Below are 25,731 nucleotides of genomic sequence, written 5' to 3' on the forward strand. Positions count from 1 at the left end.
AAGTCGTATGGTTCGATTAATGTCCCCCCGGTAGAACCTTCCCGAGGGCACTGGCCACTCCGGGTGTGGCCAATCCGGTCAAAATGGCCATTTTCATTACCAGTTTAAAAAAACCATGAATTTTGATACCCATATTGCCCCAAGTCGTATGGTTCGATTAATGTCCCCCCGGTAGAACCTTCCCGAGGGCACTGGCCACTCCGGGTGTGGCCAATATCCTATAAATGTGGTTCCAAGCCCATTGTCTCAAATCATTCTGGTCCGGTGACCGTCCTTACTATCTTCATAAGAACAGAATTCCTCCCAATTTAGTGCACAAACTGTGTCTTTCAATGTGTGCGTGTGTGTGTGTGTGAGCAATAAAATTACCACCGTGGATCCGCTTTTGTCGAAACCTCGTAAGGCACTGAATTTTTCTGAGGCTATCTGTTAGCTTAAATAGTTCGCATGAAATGTGGCAACAGTGGTGCAACATTCTCGCGTGACAGTTCCACGTAAACAGGAGAGGAGGCAAAATTTGCACCATGTTGCCATATTTCATGCGAACTATTTAAGCTAACAGATAGCCTCAGAAAAATTCAGTGCCTTACGAGGTTTCGACAAAAGCGGATCCACGGTGATAATTTTATTGCTCACACACACACACGCACACATTGAAAGACACAGTTTGTGCACTAAATTGGGAGGAATTCTGTTCTTATGAAGATTGTAAGGACGGTCACCGGACCAGAATGATTTGGGGCAATGGGCTTGGGACCACATTTATAGGATATTGGCCACACTCGGAGTGGCCATACGACTTGGGGCAATATGGGTATCAAAATTCATAGTTTTTTAAACTGGTAATGGAAATGGGCATTTTGACTGGATTGGCCACACCCGGAGTGGCCAGTGCCCTCGGGAAGGTTCTACCGGGGGGACATTAATCGAACCATACGACTTGGGGCAATATGGGTATCAAAATTCATGATTTTTGAAACTGGTAATGAAAATGGCCATTTTGACCGGATTGGCCACACCCGGAGTGGCCAGTGCCCTCGGGAAGGTTCTACCGGGGGGACATTAATCGTACCATACGACTTGGGGCAATATGGGTATCAAAATTCATGATTTTTGAAACTGGTAATGAAAATGGCCATTTTGACCGGATTGGCCACACCCGGAGTGGCAATTGCCCTCGGGAAGGTTCTACCGGGGGGACATTAATCGAACTATTCGACTTGGGGCAATATGGGTACCAAAATTCATGGTTTTTGATACTGGACATGAAAATTACCATTTTGATTGGACATTTTCCGAACCATACTTGTTTTGGCAATTTATTTCCACAGAGGTGCCAAAGATTGAAAACATTTTATAGGAATAAATTATTTAGGATTAAATACATAGGCAATGTTTTAAAAATATAAAATAAAATAGAATATTTTTTAGGAGTTTTGTACAAAGTTCTTTGTCATATTGGTCATGTAGAACATAACCACCTGCACCTTTTTTCGTGTAACTCAATCTAAACATTTTTTAATTTTTTCTTTGTTTTCTACAATGAGTTTTAGTTAATTTCGCACAACTTTCTAGAACAAAGCTAATTGTTTTACCCACATACTGACGAGATACAGGCTTGGGATCAAGTGTCCCCGGGTTCAAGTCTCCCCACTCTCCCCTAAGTGTTAAAATTGAGTTTTCATAGGGAATTATGAAAAAGTCGTCATTTTTATTTTAGTAAAATGGCTATATCTTGGCACTGAAGTGACGAAAACTATTTTTTTTAAAAGAAAAATTGTTCAGAAATTTTTAACCTTTAAGATGATGATATTGGATTTGGGGCCAAATTTTTTAGATGGACTTTTGAAAGAAATTTGTTAAAATTTCTGACAAAAAAAAAAAAATTTCAATCTTGAACATGCTGCCAATAGTGAAAAATGACGACTTCCTGAATATAGAACATTATTGGAAGGATTACTAACTATGATTTGAAGGGAAATACGGAACGATTTGAACTAATTTTTCAAGGTTTCAGAACAAAATATGATATTGTTTATGAAAACAAACAATTTTTCAGTAAATTGCAAATCCAAAAAACTTATCGAAATCCGGGTGAGCCCGAGTTTTCGCTAAATCGCCTTTTTTGGGACACACTACTCCATATACACAAAAATGGCAAAAATGTCTGCAAAGTTTTATTGAAATCAGAGATGGTCGGGTACAAAAGTACCAGAAAAAAGGTGCAGGTGGTTATGTTCTACATGACCAATATGACAAAGAACTTTGTACAAAACTCTAAAAAGTAAATCCATTTTTATTTATATTTTTAAATTCTTCGCCAATTTATTTAATCTTTAATAATTAATTCTAATTTAATATTTTCAATAATTGGCACCTCTGTGGAAACAAATTGCCAAAAAACGAAAATATTGCCAAAACAAGTATGTTTCGGAAAACTAGGGAGAACCTTCCCTCTGGGCAATGGCCACTCCGGGTGTGGCCAACCCTGTCAAAATGATCATTTTCATTACCAGTTTAAAAAACCATGCATTTTGATACCCATATTGCCCCAATTTGTATGGTTCCGTAAATGTCCTCCCGGGAGAACCTTCCCTCAGGGCAATGGCCACTCCGGGTGTGGCCAATCCTGTCAAATGGCCATTTTCATTACCAGTATCAAAAACCATGAATTTTGATACCCATATTGCCCAAATCTGTATGGTTCCGTAAATGTCCTCCCGGGAGAACCTTCCCTCAGGGCAATGGCCACTCCGGGTGTGGCCAATCCTGTCAAAATGGCCATTTTCATTACCAGTATCAAAAACCATGAATTTTGATACCCATATTGCCCAAATCTGAATGTTTCCGTAAATGTCCTCCCGGGAGAACCTTCCCTCAGGGCAATGGCCACTCCGGGTGTGGCCAATCCTGTCAAATGGCCATTTTCATTACCAGTATCAAAAACCATAAATTTTGATACCCATATCGCCCAAATCTGTATGGTTCCGTAAATGTCCTTCCGGGAGAACCTTCCCTCAGGGTAATGGCCACTCCGGGTGTGGCCAATCCTGTCAAAATGGCCATTTTCATTACCAGTATCAAAAACCATGAATTTTGATACCCATATTGCCCAAATCTGAATGGTTCCGTAAATGTCCTCCCGGGAGAACCTTCCCTCAGGGCAATGGCCACTCCGGGTGTGGCCAATCCTGTCAAATGGCCATTTTCATTACCAGTATCAAAAACCATAAATTTTGATACCCATATCGCCCAAATCTGTATGGTTCCGTAAATGACCTTCCGGGAGAACCTTCCCTCAGGGTAATGGCCACTCCGGGTGTGGCCAATCCTGTCAAAATGGCCATTTTCATTACCAGTATCAAAAACCATGAATTTTGATACCCATATTGCCCAAATCTGAATGGTTCCGTAAATGTCCTCCCGGGAGAACCTTCCCTCAGGGCAATGGCCACTCCGGGTGTGGCCAATCCTGTCAAATGGCCATTTTCATTACCAGTATCAAAAACCATAAATTTTGATACCCATATCGCCCAAATCTGTATGGTTCCGTAAATGTCCTTCCGGGAGAACCTTCCCTCAGGGTAATGGCCACTCCGGGTGTGGCCAATCCTGTCAAAATTGCCATTTCCATTACCAGTATCAAAAACCATGAATTTTGATACCCATATTGCCCAAATCTGTATGGTTCCGTAAATTTCCTCCCGGGAGAACCTTCCCTCAGGGCAATGGCCACTCCGGGTGTGGCCAATATCCTAAAAGTTTAGTCCCAACACCATTGCCCCAAATCATTCTGGTTTTCGGGTGACCGTTCTATCTTCATTAGAACAGAATTCCTCCCAAGTTGGTGCACAACCTGTGTCTATCAATGTGTGGATGTGTGTGTCTGAGCAATAAAATTACCACCGTGGATCCGTCTTTGACGAAACCTCGATAGGCACTGAAATTTTCTGAGGCTATCTGTTAGCTTAAATAGTTCGCATGAAATGTGGCAACCATGGTGCAACATTCTCGCGTGACAGTTCCACGAAAGCAAGAGACAAGGCAAAATTTGCACCATGTTGCCACATTTCATGCGAACTATTTAAGCTAACAGATAGCCTCAGAAAATTTCAGTACCTTACGAGGTTTCGTCAAAGACGGATCCACGGTGGTAATTTTATTGCTCAGACACACACATCCACACATTGATAGACACAGGTTGTGCACCAACTTGGGAGGAATTCTGTTCTAATGAAGATAGAACGGTCACCCGAAAACCAGAATGATTTGGGGCAATGGTGTTGGGACTAAACTTTTAGGATATTGGCCACACCCGGAGTGGCCATGGCCCTGAGGGAAGGTTCTCCCGGGAGGACTTTTACGGGACCATACAAATTTGGGCAATATGGGTATCAAAATTCATGGTTTTTGATACTGGTAATGAAAATGGCCATTTTGGCATGATTGGCCACACCCGGAGTGGCCAGTGCCCTGGGAAAGGTTCTCCCGGGAGGACATTTATGGAACCATACAGATTTGGGCAATATGGGTATCAAAATTCATGGTTTTTGAGACTGGTAATGAAAATGGCCATTTTGACACGATTGGCCACACCCGGAGTGGCCAGTGCCCTGGGAAAGGTTCTCCCGGGAGGACATTTATGGAACCATACAAATTAGGGCAATATGGGTGTCATAATTCATGGTTTTTGATACTGGTAAATGGTCATTTTGACACGATTGGCCACACCTTCCTACGAACCGAGGAAAAAGCATGTGTCTTTGGTGAGGTCACCGGATTAACACTTCTTAAATTGAAATGGCCAGATTCACCGCCTGCGGTAGAAGCAGTTGAAGTTCCACGAGCCGCAGTTGATGTTCCACATTTTCCGCAGGTGAAGAATCCAACCTGAGCGGTCCCAACAAATAGAATTCAACCTCGCTTATCTACCCTACAGCGACGAAAACAAGAAGCACTACATGGACGTTTGGCTTGGCGAGGATGTCAACGACTTGGCCAGGGCCACTGAAGACGAAGAGGCCGACGACCGGGTGTTGAACATCGTAGGGGGTTAGCCGGAGAAAACGAGCCAGCACTGCAATTCGATTACGCTGCCCTTGAGCTGAAACCTGAGCCACCACTGGGAGATTCACCAATGTCGCCAGTCGCGTAAACGGTTAACACCGACAATCCCTCTAGTCTCCGTTACCGGATGTGGAATTCAGCAACGATACATCCATCTCTCTGCCATTGGAGATTCGTGGCCTAATGTACTGCCTGGAACTGATGCAGATACCGGTGGAGAATTCGTTGGTCTACACGTCCCAGGAGTGCACCAATACGCCGATCAAGATTGCGCGGTATGGACGGTGGAGAATGAGCATCGGAAGCGGTGGCCCTGAAAAGGCAGCCCAACTTGCAGGTCGTGTCCTACTTCATGCAAACGTTCGGCAGCATTGTCCGGCTCGCGACCCTCATTCCCGTGGTTCCCCAGCTACGAAGTGAGCGACGAATACTTTGATCATTGAAGGATGACCTGTGTGAGCTGGGCCATTTAATCGGTTTTAAATTTAGCCAGCGTTCAATCACTTGTATTAAAATGAAATGAAATAGCAACTTAATTTAGTTTTATGTTATAATTAAAATGTTATGAATTTGATGCCATTTGCAAAATGTCATGTCCAGTATCAAAAACCATGAATTTTGATACCCATATTGCCTCAAGTCAAATGGTTCGTTAAAGTGGAACCTTCCCCAGTGTACTGGCCGCTCCAGGCTGTGGCAAATATACTACCAGTATGGTCCCAACCCCATTGCCCCAAATCATTCTGGTTTCTCGGTGACCGTCCTAACAATCTTCATTTTTACAGAATTCCTCCCAAGTTGGTGCAAAACCTGTGACTTTCAATGTATGCATGTGTGTGTTGAGCAATACAATTAACACCGTGGATCCGTCTTTGACGAAACCTCGGTAGGCACTGAAATTGGTCAGAGGCTATCTGTTAGCTTATATAGTTCGCATGAAATGCGGCAACATGGCGCAAATTTTGCCTCGTCTCCTGCTTTCTTGGAACAGTCACGCGAGAATGTTGCACCACTGTTGCCACATTTCATGCAAACTATATAAGTTAACAGATAGCCTCTGACCAATTTCAGTGCCTATCGAGGTTTCGTCAAAGACGGATCCACGGTGATAATTTTATTGCTCAAACACACACATCCACACAATGATAGACACAGGTTGTGCACCAACTTGGCAGGAATTCTGTTCTAATAAAGATTGTTAGGACGGTCACCCGAAAACCAGAATGATTAGGGGCGATGGAGTTTGGACCAAATTGGTAGGATATTGGCCACACCCGGAGTGGCCATGGCCCTGGGAAGGTTCTATCGGGGACATTTATCGAACCAAACACATTGGGGCAATATGGGTATCAAAATTCATGGTTTTTGATACTGGTAATGAAAAGGGTCGTTTTGACAGGATTGGCCACACCCGGAGTGGCCATTGCCCTGAGGGAAGGTTCTCTCGGGAGGACATTTACGGAACCATACAAATTGAGGCAATATGGGCATCAAAATTCATGGTTTTTGAAACAGGAAATGAAATTTTGAAAATGGCCATTTTTACAGAATTGGCCACACCCAGAGTGGCCATTGCCCTGGGGGAAGGTTCTGAAGTAGTTCCTACCGTACAATCACTTCAGGTGTGGCCAATCCTGTCAAAATGGCCATTTTCATTACCAGTATCAAAAACCATGAATTTTGATACCCATATTGCCCAAATCTGTATGGTTCCGTAAATGTCCTTCCGGGAGAACCTTCCCTCAGGGCAATGGCCACTCCGGGTGTGGCCAATTCTGTCAAAATGGCCATTTTCATTACCAGTATCAAAAACCATGAATTTTGATACCCATATTGCCCAAATCTGTATGGTTCCGTGAATGTCCTTCCGGGAGAACCTTCCCTCAGGGCAATGGCCACTCCGGGTGTGGCCAATCCTGTCAAAATGGCCATTTTCATTACCAGTATCAAAAACCATGAATTTTGATACCCATATTGCCCAAATCTGTATGGTTCCGTAAATGTCCTCCCGGGAGAACCTTCCCTCAGGGCAATGGCCACTCCGGGTGTGGCCAATCCTGTCAAAATGGCCATTTTCATTACCAGTATCAAAAACCATGAATTTTGATACCCATATTGCCCAAATCTGTATGGTTCCGTAAATGTCCTTCCGGGAGAACCTTCCCTCAGGGCACTGGCCACTCCGGGTGTGGCCGATACTCTACCAATTTGTTTCCAATCATTTCGGTATTCCGGTGACCGCTCTGGCAACCGTCAATAACTTCTTGGACCTCCTCTCAAGTTTGTTCACCACCTGTTTCTTTCAACGTGTGCGTGTGTGTGTGAGCAATAAAAATCCCAACGTAAGGTCTGTCTTTGATGAAAGTCTGATGGACACTAAATCCTCCAGAGGCTAACTTTTAGCTTAAATAGTTGGCACGGCATCCACGCAACAGAAACAGAATGTCACGCCGAGGGCATGCGACGGTAACGCTACATTTTCGAAAAATTTTGCATTGACACCGCAGATAGAGCTTTAAGACAAAGTCCTTTGTCAAAATTCCTGTTTTGGGTTAGATTTGCTCAATATTAAATTTTATGTGTGAAATTAAACGCGATTCCTATAGTTCAGTTTTTATTCCATGAAATAAGCAATATTTAATTTATTTATTCAAAAAAGCTAAAAACTCGAATTTAAATATTCTGGTCTCAAATAAAAGATCAGGGTTAGTTTTTGCAATAAAAACCTGTGACCTTTCAAAATTGGTTCCAACCAGCTATGGTCAATACGGAACCGTTTCCAGGGTACCCTAAATACTTTTCCTGTTATGGTAAAAAAAAAACAGTTTTAAACAAACAAGGTCATGCTGGCAACCTCTGACCCTACAAGGACACTATGAATCTGGTTACCGATGGTCACTGGGAGCAACTTCCGGAATATGGATCCCCTATCATTAGACATAGTAAATTTCACTAAAATAATATATTTTTTTTATTCTTCAAAATTTAACATTTACCTTTTGCAACCGTATTTTGTAATTCTTATATTTAATTAAATCACGGGTATAAACACCGAATGTTTTTTACTCACCCACATACAGCCCGGTATCCGTGTTGAGCTGCCGCAGCTTCCCAGGTGACCTCCTGGTGATTGGCTTTCCACCGTCCACCTTCAGCGTGCCCTCTTGCGAATTCCTGTTATTGGTCAAAGAGAAGTAAATAGTTTACGTGAACTTTAGGCATATTTTTTTTGGTTGTCGTTAAAAATTTAATATACTGATATTTTTTTTAAATATATTTAACTTTTAACAGAGTTGGGGAGTCGGGTCTTTTTAAGCAACTCTGATATGACTCCGACTCTAACTCCGTCTTCTAATGATTCAATGCTTTTGACTGTAGCTACACGGAAAAAAGTCAATTCTCATGAATAATATCCTTTGTGGTTGTACTGAACACAATTCACAACTGCAGGAATTGTCTTTTTTCTGTGTACTCGCAATAAAGCAAATCCGTTTCCAAATCATCAAAAATATCCGACTTCGAAATACAAAGCTGTTGAAGACTCCGACTCCGACTCCACGGCCGTGGTGATAGGAAAACTTTAATAAGACCCCATGTCGCCAGCAAAAAACGATCGTGATTGATTGATTGATTTATAATTCATGGAAAATAGCTTCTTCTTCGTTAGTCTATCGTACGGCACGGAAGAACACGACGCAGGCGGAGGAGCTTAAAACGTGAAACCATTTCGAGCAGCTTTCGTGAGAAGCTTGGTGAAACGTGTCACGGCGCGTGATCCACGAAACGACGACGATGAGGACGGACGGCAAGGACGTGACATCCTGGCCTTCGATGGATGGGTAACTATGGAGCAGAGCAGTGTAATATTCCAATTATTTTCCTTGCGTGGTTGGCCTAGAGCGAACGTCTTTAAACGCAGATGGGAATGTGTTGGAAGAATTTAAATATTAAATTTTACAGCGGTTGACCCGGGTGAAATGTCGCAAGGCAGGGTGTAACTATTTTAGAATCGGTTTGACTGACATCTTTTTTCGAACAAGTTTAAGTTTAATTTATCACTTTACACATCTTTTTTGTTTAATTTAGAATTACAAAGAGTTAAAAGCACAAGGATATGGAATTACCAAACAATAAGACCTTAAAAAAAACTCTAGATTTCACTGATATGAATGGTTATCAAAATTTAATTCTTAGGAAAATAACTTTTTGCGAAACCTCTTTAATTATTTCTACAAGGATTCCTAAGCACCAAACCCTGCCAGTCATTTGAGTTATTTTTCCTGCCCGGAATTTAATAACTCTCTTAAATCTCACACCATAGACAACAAAATTCGTCCACGTGCCGTGCGGTGGTCTTCCCAGCCAGGATTCCCAGAAAATCTCGATCATCTCTGGTGCCAAATTCAGCCACCCACACCATTCAACCATCCATTCGACCATGAATATCTTCCCAACTCCACCTACAAAGGCAAGGGCAGAAAAAAAAGTAGGAAAGGAAAAGGTTAGCCCCAAAAAGAGATTTTCTTTCCTGATTATTTTTATGATAATTTCCCTCATCTTTCCGCAACTTTGTGTGTGCGACGAGCTTCTGCGACTGGCACGGGAAAGGCTCCCATTCTGGTCAATGTCACCCCGTCGCCGTTGTCGTCATCCTCGGTGCGGCCAACCGGAAGCAAACAGCGAAAATCGTCGCACACCCGGTCACACCGTCATCGTCTCTGACCTTCCCCAGGTATCACACACACAGACAGACAGCGGGTCCGAACGGATGTAAAAATGAAATGTTTATTTTCGGGACGATTCTTCCTCTCACACTTACCTTAGAGCTCTCACGCGGTGCCACAGGCCGTCACTGACTTTGGTTGAGTTATATTTGATATTAATTTCGCCGGAGCCCAGATTGTATCGCAGGTGAAGGTAGCTGTGAGGAGAGAAAAGAAAAAGGGAAAGATGAACACGGGAGACAATTTTTTAAAGGTTTTATGGCTAAAAACATTTTGGCGTTAAGCTTATTCAGTTGTTTATTTATCTTATTTGGATCTTCCATCTGCAAGACAATAGTTCATAAAATATTTTGTTGGGACTTTAAGGCAACATAATAGAACAAAAGAGCAATGCTCTGAGATTTCGGCCATTCGAGTATTTAATTGTATTTTTTAATCAGGCTGAAACTTTTTCGGCGCCTTCGGTATGCCTAAAGAAGCCATTTTGCATCATTGTTTTGTCCATATAATTTTCCATACAAATTTGGCAACTGTCCGATTTGGTGTCTTGGGCAATGTTTTAGGTATGGATTAGGACTACACTGGAAAAAAATATACACGGTAAAATTTTTTCCGGTAACTTTTAATTTCAATTTTTTTCACCAAAACTTGACATGCAAAACATACTATCTTTAGTTTTTTTTTTTGGTATTTTTATGCCAACTTTTAAGAAATTTGTGCAACAAATTGAATGAAATTTCGATTTTTTTTCCAAAAAAAAAACACTTTTTTCAAAAATGAATAACTCGGCGGAAAATTTTTGATCATGCTTCTCTATGGCTCAAAAGTTGTGGGTTTTAGTCCTCTGAATCAATCTTGAAAATCAAAAAAAAGGGGAAATTGATTTTTTCTGAAGTTAAATAAAAATCGAAAATTTTATGTTTTCCGTGTACCATTTTTTTCTAAATATTCCTACCTACACGATGCCAAAACACCGAGTTGATTAGAAAATTCCCGCAAAGTTACTGATTTTCGATTGTTTACGTGCCATTTATGTAAGGACAGCTGCCAAAATTGTATGGAGACTTGTATGGGTGAACCAATGACACAAAATGGCCTTCTTCTTTAGTCATAGGGAAGGCCCCCACAAAGTTTGAGCCTAATAAAAAATACAAAAATAAAAATGGTCAGAATCAGTCGATTTCTTAGAGAATTCCTCAAATTTTAAACAAAATGTTGAAGGATCAAAAAATCTTTATTTGATATTAATTGCAAAATTCGATTTCGATTTTTGAAGTTTTTCAATAAAAGGTCTATTGTTTTAAAAAAATTTTTTTGCTTTCTAATATTTGGGGATATTTTGAAAGGGGTGGTGACAATGATGCATTTTGTTTTACAAATTTAAAATTTTAAATTTGAGACTAAAAGTAGGAAAATTGATAACTTTTTCTCAAAGTCAAACTTCATAATATCTCGTAAGTGGCGCACTATTAAGTGGCGCAGTAGGGGTGACTATGGGTCAAAAACCGATACACCTCTCGTAATTTCTTAATAACAAAAACAATTAAAATAACACAAAATCTTTTATCGTAGAATTGTTCTTAGATAGTTTATTAACATTTTCCCAAAATATGGTGTAATTTGATGGACTCTACCTTAAATGGCAATCGTTTGAAAATTGACTCAATCTCACCCCTTATAGGGGGTTACATTGGGTCAAATGAAACTAAAATGATGCTCAAATACAAAAATATGGTAAAAACAAGTCATCCAACAGTGTTTCTTGTTCGAGGGAATCGTATTGACATGCTAAAATGTTGGAAGTAGAGTTTTTAAAACAGTTGGGTACTTTTTGATCAATTCCAACAAAATTTTTAAAGAGTTGATTTTTCGAGAGGTCATTTTTGGCCAAAAACGTACTTCAATTTTAGACAGCTGCTAAAATGACAGGATTTGTTCTAGGAACGGGATTTTTTCAGCAAAGTTATCTCAAGATGTCCCTTGCACAACCCTATTAACAGAATTTAGTTTCATTGAGAAGTACATGAGAAATGGTAAAATCCGTAAAAAATCACTTTGACCCAATCTCACCCCCAGACCCAATGTCACCCCCACTGACGGTAGTTTATATTTTACTTTTCAATAAAACAATCTTTTAACAACAAAAAAGATTACATTTTTTTCAAAAATCACTATTTTTCAAAAAAAAAAATTAACTAGGTGGTAGATTTTTTTAACCATACTACTCCATAGCTCAAAAGTTGCGGGTTTTTGTCTCCCAAAACATATAAAAAAATCTCAAAATAAAAAAAAAGGAAATTGAGATTTTCTGTAAAAATGTGTTGGCAATTTTTTTCTGTACACCTATTTTTTTCTTGATAGTTTCTCAACAATACCTTCAACATTGCCGAAGACAGAAAATTCACTCAAAATTTACAGCTATTTAAATACTTACGTAGGGTAGGGTAGCCATTAGAGGGTGACGACTCTCGAGATTTTCAATTTCCCGGGAATCGAGAGTTGAGTTTTGCCATTTCCCGGGAATTCCCGGGACCCGGGATTTTTTTCAACTAGCCAATAGTGTCAATAACTTAAAAAGAATAGTAAAAAAACGTATCTTTTTAATGAATTCAGATACAATTAATTCATACTAATCCAATGAAATGTAAATTTGAGTAACCTCATTGTTTTAAGGAAAATTTTCTTCATTTAAATTTTTTACCTCAATCCACAAATACAAAATCGTTTCTTGAGCCTTTTTGGGACTCGAAATTGCAGTTTAAAATGTTTACGAATCTTCATTCGCACATTCGCTTCATTCGAGTGAATTTTCAAAAGTTGGACAAACTTGTTGTTGGACTTATTATCAGATTTTTTGAAATTAAAAATATAACTAATATATAATTTTCCATTTATGCAATATGGCATTTTTGCAATATGATAAATAACGACACAAAGTAAAAACTTTAAGTTGATTTTTTCCTTCTTAAAATCAACTGTAAATGTTCACAATTAGCGGACACTATTTTAACAAATAATGGCTGATTTTTTATTCCCAACATAATTTAATATGCAAAACAGCGAAATTGGCTTACCAAGAATTAAAAAAAACAAGTTTATGAGTTTTTCTATGCTTGATAGAGGATATGGAAATCAAACTTATCTTGAAAAGGTTTTCTTTCTTAAAAATAATAAATATTTCATTCCTGGTGTGTTACTGCTAAGAATGTTTCAAGGTAAATTTTGGGGTCCACATTTTTTGGTTACTCTCAATTATAGTTTTTGGAATTTTTAAAAGTTTAAATTTACACTTTTGAACATTGAACATTGAACATTCAATATTCTAAACAATTTTGAATTTTTCAAATGTTTTTTTCTGATTAAATTTTTAATTTTGGGTCGATATTTGTAAGTAAAAAATTTCCCGGGAGTCTCGACCAAATTTCCCGGGAATCGAGAGGTCCAAAAATGGCCGATTTCCCGGGAAATTTTTCCCGGGAATTCCCGCTCGTCACCCTCTAGTAGCCATCAATGAAACAAGGTTAATAAGTTTCATCAATTTTAATATTTTTGTCATTTTCTATATTTTTGCCTTCCTCACCTCATTGAGGCAAGGCTATTAAATCACTCGAAAAATGAACTTCTTAAATACACCTCCTAGATATACCTTCACGTATACCTATCGACTCAGAATCAAATTCTGAACAAATGTCTCAATTTTATCAACTTTTAACATTAATTCACAAAAGTTAGACAAAAAAAATTGAATTTTGTAAAATCCATATATTTATACCAAATAACTTTATATCTCTGGTTAAGTGAAACTTAAACTCAATAAATATGCCAAAAATCACTTCCAGTTCATATTTTAAAAGATTTCAATTGATTTTAAAAAGTTTAATGAAGATTAATTATCTACGAAATCGGTCTTTTTTCTTCAATTTTAATTTTTATATATTTTAATCCGGCTGAAACTTTGTTGGTGCCTTCGGTATAACCAAAGTAACCATTTTGCATCATTAGTTTGTCCATAAAATTGTCCATACAAATTTGGCAGCTGTCCATACAAAAATGATGTATGAAAATTCAAAAATCTATGTCTTTTGAAGGAAATTTTTTGATCGATTTGGTGCCTTCGGCAAAGTTGGATATGGACTACACTGAAAAAAAAATTTACACGGTAAAATTTGTCTGGTGATTTTTAATTTCACTCTTGGTCACTAAAACTTGCTATGCAAAAAACACTATTTTTATATGTTTTAGGTCCTAAAATTTAGGAGACAATAAATGCCAAGTTTTCAGAACTTTCTAGAATGTGCAAAAAATCTTTGACCGAGTTATGAATTTTCGAATCAATACTGATTTTTTCAAAAAATCAAAATATTGGTCGCAAAAAATTTTCAACTTCATTTTTCGATGTAAAATCAAAAAGTACTTGAGCGAAATTTTGATAAAGTGCATCGTTTTCAAGTTAAATCCATATTTAGGTGACTTTTTTGAAAATAGTCGCAGTTTTTCATTTTTTTAAATTAGTGGACATTTTTGCCCATAATTGAAAAACATATTTTTAAAAAGCTAAGAAAATTTTCTATATTTTGCTTTTTTGAACTTTGATGATATGACACTTATTTGCTGAGATATTGCCATGCAAAAGTTCAAAAAAGGAATATTGATGTTTTCCAAGTCTCACCCAAACAACCCACCATTTTCTAATATAGATATCTCAGCAACTAATGGTCCGATTTACAATGTCAAAATATGAAACATTTGTGAAATTTTCCGATCTTTTCGAAAAAATATTTCTAAAAATTTTAAAACAAGACTAACATTTGAAAAGAGCGTAATACTGTTTGTTTGGCCCTTTTGAAATGTTAGTCATGATTTAAAAAAATGAAAATATTGTTTTCAAAAAGATCGGAAAATTTCACGAATGTTTCATATTTTAACATTGTAAATCGAACCATTAGTTGCTGAGATATCGACATTAGAAAATGGTGGGTTGTTTGGGTGAGACTTAGAAAACATCAATTTTCATGTTTTTAAACACTTGCATGGCAATATCTCAGCAACTAAGGGTCGTATCAATAAAGTTCAAAAAAACAAAATATAGAGAATTTTCTCAGATTTTCAAAAATATTTTTTTTCAAAAGTGGGCAAACATGTGCACTTATGTTAAAAAATGAAAAACTGTGAGTATTTTCAAAAAAGTCACCTAAAACTGGATTTAACTTGAAAACGATGAGCTTTAACAAAATTTCACTCAAGTACTTTTTGATTGCAAATTTGATTTTACATCGAAAAATGAAATTAAAAAATTTTTGCGACCAATTTTTCGATTTTTAAAAAAATCAGTACTAATTCAAAAATTCATAACTCGGTCAATGATTTTTTGCACAAAAAACAAAAAAAGTTGGCATTTGATGTCCTCTTAAACATATAAGAAAATGAAAAAAAATATACACTATTTTTGCCAAATCAAGTTTTAGTGACAAAAAGTTAAATAAAAAATTACCAAATTTTTTTAACGTGTATCATTTTTTTCAGTGTAGTCCATATCCATACCTACAACTTTGCCGAAGACACCAAATAGATCAAATAATTCCTTCGAAAGATACAGATTTTTGAATTTTCATGCATCATTTTTGTATGGTCTCATTGTTACTCATGGGGAGAAATATCGAGGTTTCATTCCCAAAAAGGTCAGGTCAGGTTGAGGTTATATTATATCATAAAAGAGATATTAGAAAAAAATCCTTTGAATTTTCCACCTTCCAACTTAACAAAAAAAAAAAAAGTGTAGTGGCAATGATATTGTTTTTGATTTATTTAGGATGAAACCAAAGAAGTTTATGCACTATCACAAATAGAAGTTCATACACTTTAGTAAATATAAGTAAATAAATAGATCCCTTCCAGCCAATTTGATGATCAAACATTTGCTTTGAAATGGCAGAGGCTATAGATAATTTCCAAGAAAAAGTTGTTCATCTGAAACGAGCCAGGCAGCATTCGTTACCGCACAGACCTGACCTGGGTATATTTAAACATTTGCTCATTCAAATCACGTTATCGAACGGTACGGATCATAAAATCTGACGGACTGATGTTTCCAGAATTGGCTACCAAAAAATGGCAACAGCAGGTGTGTTTGAGTGGACGAGTGGGTGGTGGGTGGAGAACACCGGCCCATCATCATCCGGATGGCCAGCATGGCAGATTTCATTGAGGTCGGGGGGATATCATCACCGTTAGTCATAGCCAGACTAGCGTGAGCTCTATCCCCGGCAACGTGGGTGGAAAAGATTGCAGATAGCCTTTTATTTCGGTAGGACGCCTTCGCTTTTCAAATGGGCATCAAGTTTGTGGAAATTTAAATCTAGATTATGGGACGAGATTGATTTGCCGCCCGATGTTGGTCGTCAGCTTGAAAAAAATGGCAAAAGGTAGAAAAGGAATCGTTTGGGATGGACTTCAAAAATTGTAAATATAAAAATACATGCATGCCCCTAACAAACGCTCTATGAATGTTATGGTTCAGATTCAGTTACTGAGTTGAAAGGGATTGTAATTTCCTTATCTAACGATATATCAACCGACTGACCTAGTTCTTCCCAGCAATAGAAACTCAATCTGTCGCGATAATATCCATCAAATCTGCTATCCAGCAATACTTGATAATGGAAAAATAACACACAGAGCCGCTCAACATAAGCTCTCATCCAGTAATCCCTTCCCCTAAACTCCCTTCCAATCCAATCAATCTTCTACTCACCCATTCTCCACGCCCAGCGACAGGAAATCATCCCCTTCGAGCGCACTGTGCCGTCCCGTCCACAGGATCAACCCGTTCGCCGAGTGCGTCTTGAAGCGCAGGTTCAAATCAATCTCGTAGCTGATCACCCGGCGCATCGTTTCCGCGTCGCTGTAGTGGAAGTAACTTTCCGTCCCGGTGAAGCAGGCCCCCTGATAGCGCCTTCGGAAGTACTTGCCCTTGTACTTGGCCGCCGCTGCCGCTTCCGCTTTCCGAACCACCTCGTCCTCGTGCTGTTCCTGTTCGAGGACTTGCTTCTCCCTTGCTTTCTGTTGTTGTTGTTGGAGAAGGCTGCTCTCCTCGGTGGGTGGTGCACTTTTTTCTAGGTTAGGTTTGTTCTTTTCATCGTCGTCGTCGTCGTCGTTGTTTTCTTCCTCCTCCTCTACCAGGTTTTGTTCTGGGGTGTCGTCCAGTGAAGCCGGTCCAATTGAGGCCCCAGCGTGGCGTAGTTCCTCGTCACCCATTCCGTAGCTCCAGCTGTTGTCATCCTCCGCGACATCCGTAACATCTCCCGCGTCCTCTTCTTCACCGACGTCGTCGTCGTCCTTGTTTTTCATTATTCTGCTCATCTCTTCGATTAATATTTCATCAATGTCGGTATCGCGCTCCGGTTCCGGCCGTCTCTGCTTCCCCCGACCACTTCGCGGTTGTGGCTGCTCATTTTCCGCCTTCCGCACCAGCAGATCCGGACGGTACGGTATTCTGTCACCGTTGCGATCGTAATCTTGATTGTATCCGGCGTCGTCTTGGGCGTCATTTGCGACACCACTGCTGCCGCTGACGTCCACCTTGTTTACAGTGGAAAATTTCCGCGGTTTCTTATCAAAAGATGACAGTTTTTCCACTTTCTTCTGGTATTTCTTCTTTGACTCACTCTCCACCAAGTTGCTCCCCTCGTCATCATAATCATCGTCATCACTGTCACCGTCCTCCTCCGAGTAATAACTTTGACCATCTTCGGCTAAGCTCTTCACCCCGACTCGACCCTTGTCTTCATAATCGATTCCAGCACTGGTCGTAACTTCCGGTTCTTCGTTCTTCCTCTCCACTTTCAGCACTATCTTCTCACTTTCCTTCACCACAACATCATCCTTCCTAACCTCCGCCCCCCCCGAATCCTCATCATCGTACTCATAGTAATAGTACTCATCCTCAGAGCTCTCCCCCGAACCACTCTTCGTCACCTGCGTCGTCGGTGCCATCGTCGTTGTCGTTGATCTCTCATCATCCTCCTCATCCTCGTACTCTTCCAGCTCGTACCTTCTCGTCACACGCTGCTTCTCCTCCACTCTTACCCGCTGCTTCGAAGTGGCAGGTGCCTCGATGACCTCCGGGGGCAGCTCCTCCGCCTTGTTGCACTGCTTGTTCTGCGGGTTGCACTGGCACTCGTAGCTGTCCAGGTTCGGCACGCACTTGGCCAGCGGGCCGCACGGCCGGGCGACGCACGCGTGCGGACAGTTCTCCACGTTCGAGCCGCCGAGCGCCTCCGAGATGATCGCGATGGTGCGGTCGTTGATGTCGACCTGTGGGTTGAGGGGAGGACGAAAAAATATAGAAAATAAATTAGTTAAATGAAGGAATTTAATTTTCAATTACAGTCATCCCACATATTTGGAACAGTCTTCCGATCGGCTAATGTTAAAAAAAATCATAGAAAATCGACATTTCTATTGAACTTAATGGTTTGCTTTTACCTTCATGGTTTTTTTGTGTGATCTTTCGGTTGATGTACACAGAAAATTAAATTATGGTAATATTCATCAGGAAATGGTGACAGATTTTGTGGCGTAAAAAATGTGTAATATTACATCAGGAATTGGTGAATTTTCATCAGTTTCTGATGAATATTCATTAGGTCTACATTTTTACACAATTTTTGATTATTATCACTCAAAAAATGAGTAATATTCAACCAACCAAATTCCAAACAAACATTCAAAATTCAACTTTTTTTTTGCTGTGTATCGACCGACTGCTTTTTTTTCAAGTTTTTAAAGAAAACATTGACCCTTGATACCCACAAATTCGGAACATTTTTTGCTCGGAAATCACGTTTTAGACCAGTTTTGAGCACCCTGTATCTTTTGACAGGTGCGGGAAAGTTTCAGAGATCATGTTTATCAATTATAATGCTATTGTGTTGGTTTCAAAACTTTAGTGAAAAATAAAAATGAAAAATTCAAAATGTGGAAAAGGGGTTTTCCATACTAATACCTATAATTAAAATGCAATGCGCATAGTCTGATCTAGGCAATCAAAAAAAAAACATGTTCAAAAAATTTGATTTTTTGCATTATTGGTATCAAATGATTGTATGTTTGCATACAATTCGAATAAAAAACAACAAATTTCAAAAATACAGACAATTTTCACAAAACTACATATTTCTGACAAAATACTTAAAATTTCAGTATTTTGCAAAGTTGGTATCAAATGATTGGGATTTTTTAATACATTTTGAATGTTACAACATTTTGACAAAACTACGTATTTTAGAAAAAAATATTCAAAATTTCAGATTTTAGCAATATGGGTATCAAATGGTCGGGACTTTTTCATATATTTGCAATGTAATAATATCATTTTTTGAAAATACTCAAAATTTTCACAAAACTACGTATTTTCGAAAACAAATGGTCGGAATATTTTCAAAAATTACGAATGGAATACATTTTGAAACTTTGAAATTCTGAGTATTTTTAAAAAAATGCATAGTTTTGTTTAAATTTTGAGTATTTTCAAAAAAACTGTAACAGCTTTCGAAATTTATTAAAACATCTCGATCATTTGATGTTGTGCAAAAATTTTGAGTATTTTTTTTTTCAAAAATACATAGTTTTGTGAAAAATTTGAGTATTTTTTTTTTCAAATTTATGTTTGAACTTCGTTTGATATTCATATTTTTAAAAACTTAAATTTGGAGTGTTTTTTTTTTCGAAAATTTGTAGTTTCGTGAAATTTTTTAGTTTTTTCAAAAAAAAAAATGATACTGCATTTGAAATGTATGAGAAAATTCTCAATCATTTGGACAAAAAACTGAAACTTTGAGTATTTTTTTCAAAAATACCTAGTTTTGTGATTTTATTTAGTATTTTCAAGAACGTTGTTATACATTCGAAATGTATTAAAAATCCGATCATTTCATACCAATATTTTGATTAAATAATATTTTGAGTATTTTTTCAGAAATACGTAGTTTTGTGAAAAATTAGAATATTTTCAAAAATGTTTATTATGTATAACTTTCAAAATATAGTAAAAAATCCCGATCGTCTGATACCCATATTGTAAAAAACTAAAATTTTCAGTATTTGTTTTTTATATACGTTGTTTTGTGAATTTTTTTAGTATTTTCAAAAAAGCATCAAAAATCCCGATCATTCGAAACCCATACTGCAATAACAATAATTTTGAATATTTTTTCGAGAAACATTTCATATTCAAAATGCAGGAAAAATACATATTTTTGTGAAAATTTTCATGTAACTATTATTACAGTGGATAGCTGCCATCATCCCGATTCAAAAACAATATAATTTCTTGATGTAAGTATGATTTTTCATACGATTACAGCCAATGCCTCCCATATAGCCAAAATCCCATAAGCTTTGTGCTTCAGTTAAGCACTGGGCCGTGCTGAACCGAGGCAGCTGAACGAATCAAAACCGGGGCAGTGCAAACCTTCTTGGTTCAACCTTTTTTGTTGAATTTTACAAAAAAAAGTTTGTTTACATCCGTAAAAAAAGTGTTCCGAATTTGTGGACTTGAAGCTTCAAAGTTACAGTCATTTTATAAATTAATCGAAAGATCGCAAGAAAAGCTTTCACATGAAGGTATAAGCAAATCGTTATGTCCAATTATCGATTTTCTATGATTTTTTGAACCGTTCTGATTTTTTGAACCGTTCGGGATGGCTGTACTTTTTGAATTTTTTATAACCCAGAAGGGTATTTTTTCCATTTAGAACACATTTTTTTCATTTAAACATTGAAGAACTGGCAACCCTGTCCTCAGTTATTTGCCGTTAAGTGATATGTGTGAATTTTTTTCCGGATCTAAACAAAATTAGACGAAATTCTTGACAAAATTTGTGTCCAAACCCATCATATCACATATCACTCATTGTTGGTAAATAGTGAGAAGGCACCAACCACAAAGGTGGATTTAGTTAGTTTTTTTTTCATCAAATTAAAGACAAGACGACAGCTGTCTGCTTTCCTTTTACATACAACAATCGATAAACTAAATTGTTGCAATTCATGATTAAATTTTATTTCTAGCATTTTCCCACTCTACTTCCAATCCCCAACCCTCCATGTCCGAGCCAAATCACTACGCAAATCCATTCTCCACCCGCCGAAAAGATTCGAGCGTAACGGTTTAATGACCGTAAATCGGAGGATAAGCAAGGTTAAAAGGGAAATTAAAATAGCCCGATTCTCGTAAAATTAGCAACAAATTTGATAACTGTTGCCATCCTACCGCCCACGCCCACTTCCCCACACCTCGGCAGATCCTGCGGCGTTTTCTGTGGTTTGTGACGTGGAATAATTGCATTTTGTTACATGCCCTCGGTCGTCGTCTTCTTGAACGTCACGTCGTCGTTCAATCCTCCGGAACAGAGTCATAAAACCTTCCCGCCAACGTGCGATGCCGGCAGCATCGTCCTCTCTTCTTCTGGAATCTCTGGACCACGGGAACAATAAAAACAAGCCATTTTCCGCCGTGCTAGGGGTTTGGTTTTGCAGGGTGTCAGGACGCCCCTCTTTTTCCCTGATGCCAGCCTTCCTCAACCCTCCTGTGACTCCCACCCTTTTACCATTTTCACAGTACATTTATCAAAGCAATAAAAATCAAGACATCAAGCGCTTTGGAGGAAAATAATGTAAAATTTAATACGATACCTTGATTTAATTTAATAAATTTTAATTTAAATCTACAAATAGATTGATGATTAAAAAAAACCAATTTCAAAGTACCACTTAATCCTACTTCCTACTCGGCGCAAAATCTTCCTTCCTTCCTTTCTTGAAGCTTACCTTTTGAACACACCCGGCGAAGGAGCCCTTGTCCCGGAGGCTCATCGGCAGCGTGTGGATGTTGTGCACCCCGCCCAGGTACAGGCTGTGCGGCAGCGACAGATGCCAGAATCCGTTCGGCGAGACCGTCATCACTTCCGGCAGCTGATCGATCTGCAATGCGGAAGGGGAAATCAAGTGTGTTGAGAGCCGGCATTTTGAGAAGCTGAGGTGTTTTTTGTTAGGAAATATTATTGGTTTTGTAGGATTTATTTGAACAACAGTTTTGTGTAGTTGAAAAACAAAGCCGTCATTTTGAAAACTGGGGTTTGGTTTTGGTTTTGGTTTTGGTTTTGGTTTTGGTTTTGGTTTTGGTTTTGGTTTTGGTTTTGGTTTTGGTTTTGGTTTTGGTTTTGGTTTTGGTTTTGGTTTTGGTTTTGGTTTTGGTTTTGGTTTTGGTTTTGGTTTTGGTTTTGGTTTTGGTTTTGGTTTTGGTTTTGGTTTTGGTTTTGGTTTTGGTTTTGGTTTTGGTTTTGGTTTTGGTTTTGGTTTTGGTTTTGGTTTTGGTTTTGGTTTTGGTTTTGGTTTTGGTTTTGGTTTTGGTTTTGGTTTTGGTTTTGGTTTTGGTTTTGGTTTTGGTTTTGGTTTTGGTTTTGGTTTTGGTTTTGGTTTTGGTTTTGGTTTTGGTTTTGGTTTTGGTTTTGGTTTTGGTTTTGGTTTTGGTTTTGGTTTTGGTTTTGGTTTTGGTTTTGGTTTTGGTTTTGGTTTTGGTTTTGGTTTTGGTTTTGGTTTTGGTTTTGGTTTTGGTTTTGGTTTTGGTTTTGGTTTTGGTTTTGGTTTTGGTTTTGGTTTTGGTTTTGGTTTTGGTTTTGGTTTTGGTTTTGGTTTTGGTTTTGGTTTTGGTTTTGGTTTTGGTTTTGGTTTTGGTTTTGGTTTTGGTTTTGGTTTTGGTTTTGGTTTTGGTTTTGGTTTTGGTTTTGGTTTTGGTTTTGGTTTTGGTTTTGGTTTTGGTTTTGGTTTTGGTTTTGGTTTTGGTTTTGGTTTTGGTTTTGGTTTTGGTTTTGGTTTTGGTTTTGGTTTTGGTTTTGGTTTTGGTTTTGGTTTTGGTTTTGGTTTTGGTTTTGGTTTTGGTTTTGGTTTTGGTTTTGGTTTTGGTTTTGCCATATAAAGTAATCTGTCAATGTAAAACATGGATATACTGCAATCTATGTCTTTCACATCAGACTCAAAACTTAACACAAAAATCATATTACAGACCTGCCCACCCTAGCTTGAAAATGAACCATGTAAATCTTGTCTTCGTTTAGTATTTATTCATTCAAGAGAAATTATTCCACTCGATTTCCTCGACTGGTTTACTTATAACCTTTCGGTTGTACAGTTGTTACTTGGGTTCAACACGATTTTTTTTTTTTAATTCAGGATCAAATATAAATGGGAACAACGCAAATTAAAACTGTATTACCTTTAACACTGCTAGCCTTGATGTCCTGGAAACCTTTATGGTATGCCATTGCCCCATCGACAGCGGGAACTCACTCCTGGAATAAAAGAAAAGAAACATGTTATAATCTTTTACTGTTGCTCGAAGATAATCGGCCCAGTAAACCTTTAATTCAATGTTAATCCAACATAAAGTGTTTGAAGAATTTGAATAATCTGCATCATCTTTAGCAGCATCGGTAGCAGAATGCTCCCAAATAGACACGTGCAAATATAAACTACACTGCACGTGCAACTGCAGCTCTACCCCCAGCGCAAAGTTAGTCCGGACCGAACTGGTAGCTCTGGAGACCATAGTTATCAAAACAGAAGCTCGTTTGTCTTCCTCAGTCTCACCTTCGGAGAGCGCACCCAGATTCTCCGGTGGGACACTGCTCCGGAAAACCAATTTTATAACGCAATATTTCATGCGCATATTATTCACGATAAAATTTAATTGTTTTCCACCGCAAATGTTATTACACCCGGTCCGGCCAATTCTGCTCCTTGCTTGAAGAGTGGAAACTGTACTGCTCCATTTTGGGTATAGTTTCGGCATGTGGAACACACCAGTATACTGCACTTTGGACAACCTAAAAACCAGCAGCACTTTTGTAGTGAACCGTCGCGTGAAGTTGTTTTGGGAAACGGTCAATTTCAACATTAAAGTTAGATTCCCTGCTTCAAATTATAAGTTACTATCGCCATTTAAAAAAAACTAACTTAATCCACCTGTGTGGTTGATGCCTTCCTCACTTTTTACCAACAATGGGTAATATGAGTGGTTTGGACACATATTTCAGCTATTTTTTAAGGTCCAGAAAAATAAGCATACAGATATAACTTAAGTTGTCATAACTCGAGACAGGGTTGCCAGATTTTCTATTATGTGGACTCGTTGGAAAGGTCTCTTGATTACCTAACCAACGATGGGTCGGATGATGGATCCGGACATCGTTTACATGCATTTAAGTGAGACCCGGCTTCAAAAAAGTACATAAATATCACTTAAGTGGTCATAACTCGAGACAGGGTTGCCAGATCTTCGATGTTGTGGACTCGTTGGAAAGGTCTCTTGATTATCTAATCAACGATGGGTCGGATGATGGATCCGGACATCGTTTACATGCATTTAAGTGAGATCCGGCTTCAAAAAAGTACATAAATATCACTTAAGTGGTCATAACTCGAGACAGGGTTGCCAGATCTTCGATGTTGTGGACTCGTTGGAAAGGTCTCTTGATTATCTAATCAACGATGGGTCGGATGATGGATCCGGACATCGTTTACATGCATTTAAGTGAGACCCGGCTTCAAAAAAGTACATAAATATCACTTAAGTGGTCATAACTCGAGACAGGGTTGTCAGATCTTCAATGTTGTGGACTCGTTGTAAAGGTCTCTTGATTATCTAATCAACGATGGGTCGGATGATGGATCCGGACATCGTTTACATGCATTTTAGTGAGACCCGGCTTCAAAAAAGTACATAAATATCACTTAAGTGGTCATAACTCGAGACAGGGTTGTCAGATCTTCAATGTTTGGGACTCGTTGGAAAGGTCTCTTGATTATCTAATCAACGATGGGTCGGATGATGGATCCGGACAACGTTTACATACATTTAAGTGAGATCCGGCTTCAAAAAAGTACATAAATATCACTTAAGTGGTCATAACTCGAGACAGGGTTGTCAGATCTGCAATGTTGTGGACTCGTTGGAAAGGTCTCTTGATTATCTAATCAACGATGGGTCGGATGATGGATCCGGACATCGTTTACATGCATTTTAGTGAGAACCGGCTTCAAAAAAGTACATAAATATCACTTAAGTGGTCATAACTCGAGACAGGGTGCCAGATCTTCGATGTTGTGGACTCGTTGGAAAGGTCTCTTGATTATCTAATCAACGATGGGTCGGATGATGGATCCGGACATCGTTTACATGCATTTTAGTGAGAACCGGCTTCAAAAAAGTACATAAATATCACTTAAGTGGTCATAACTCGAGACAGGGTTGCCAGATCTTCGATGTTGTGGACTCGTTGGAAAGGTCTCTTGATTATCTAATCAACGATGGGTCGGATGATGGATCCGGACATCGTTTACATGCATTTAAGTGAGATCCGGCTTCAAAAAAGTACATAAATATCACTTAAGTGGTCATAACTCGAGACAGGGTTGCCAGATCTTCGATGTTGTGGACTCGTTGGAAAGGTCTCTTGATTATCTAATCAACGATGGGTCGGATGATGGATCCGGACATCGTTTACATACATTTAAGTGAGATCCGGCTTCAAAAAAGTACATAAATATCACTTAAGTGGTCATAACTCGAGACAGGGTTGCCAGATCTTCTATTATGTGGACTCGTTGGAAAGGTCTCTTGATTACCTAACCAACGATGGGTCGGATGATGGTTCCGGACATCGTTTACATGCATTTAAGTGAGACCCGGCTTCAAAAAAGTACATAAATATCACTTAAGTGGTCATAACTCGAGACAGGGTTGCCAGATCTTCGATGTTGTGGACTCGTTGGAAAGGTCTCTTGATAACCTAATCAACGATGGGTCGGATGATGGATCCGGACATCGTTTACATACATTTAAGTGAGATCCGGCTTCAAAAAAGTACATAAATATCACTTA

At 38.6% G+C, this 25,731-nt stretch overlaps 1 protein-coding gene across 1 annotated transcript in view; it reads right to left on the minus strand.

Moving 5' to 3' along the window:
- Nucleotides 1–25,731, minus strand: part of LOC120427423 (pikachurin) — a 99,228-nt gene that overhangs the window by 22,844 nt on the left and 50,653 nt on the right. Inside the window, exons 8-12 of the mRNA XM_039592283.2 lie at nucleotides 23,065–23,140; nucleotides 21,621–21,773; nucleotides 16,543–18,104; nucleotides 9,887–9,988; nucleotides 8,138–8,241 (exon numbers count right to left, since the gene is read on the minus strand). Coding sequence (XP_039448217.2) covers nucleotides 8,138–8,241; nucleotides 9,887–9,988; nucleotides 16,543–18,104; nucleotides 21,621–21,773; nucleotides 23,065–23,140 — 1,997 coding nt within the window. The remainder of the gene's footprint in view (nucleotides 1–8,137; nucleotides 8,242–9,886; nucleotides 9,989–16,542; nucleotides 18,105–21,620; nucleotides 21,774–23,064; nucleotides 23,141–25,731) is intronic.

The sequence above is a fragment of the Culex pipiens genome, chromosome 3 (assembly GCF_016801865.2).
Source record: "Culex pipiens pallens isolate TS chromosome 3, TS_CPP_V2, whole genome shotgun sequence".
Classification (NCBI taxonomy): Eukaryota; Metazoa; Arthropoda; class Insecta; order Diptera; family Culicidae; genus Culex; species Culex pipiens.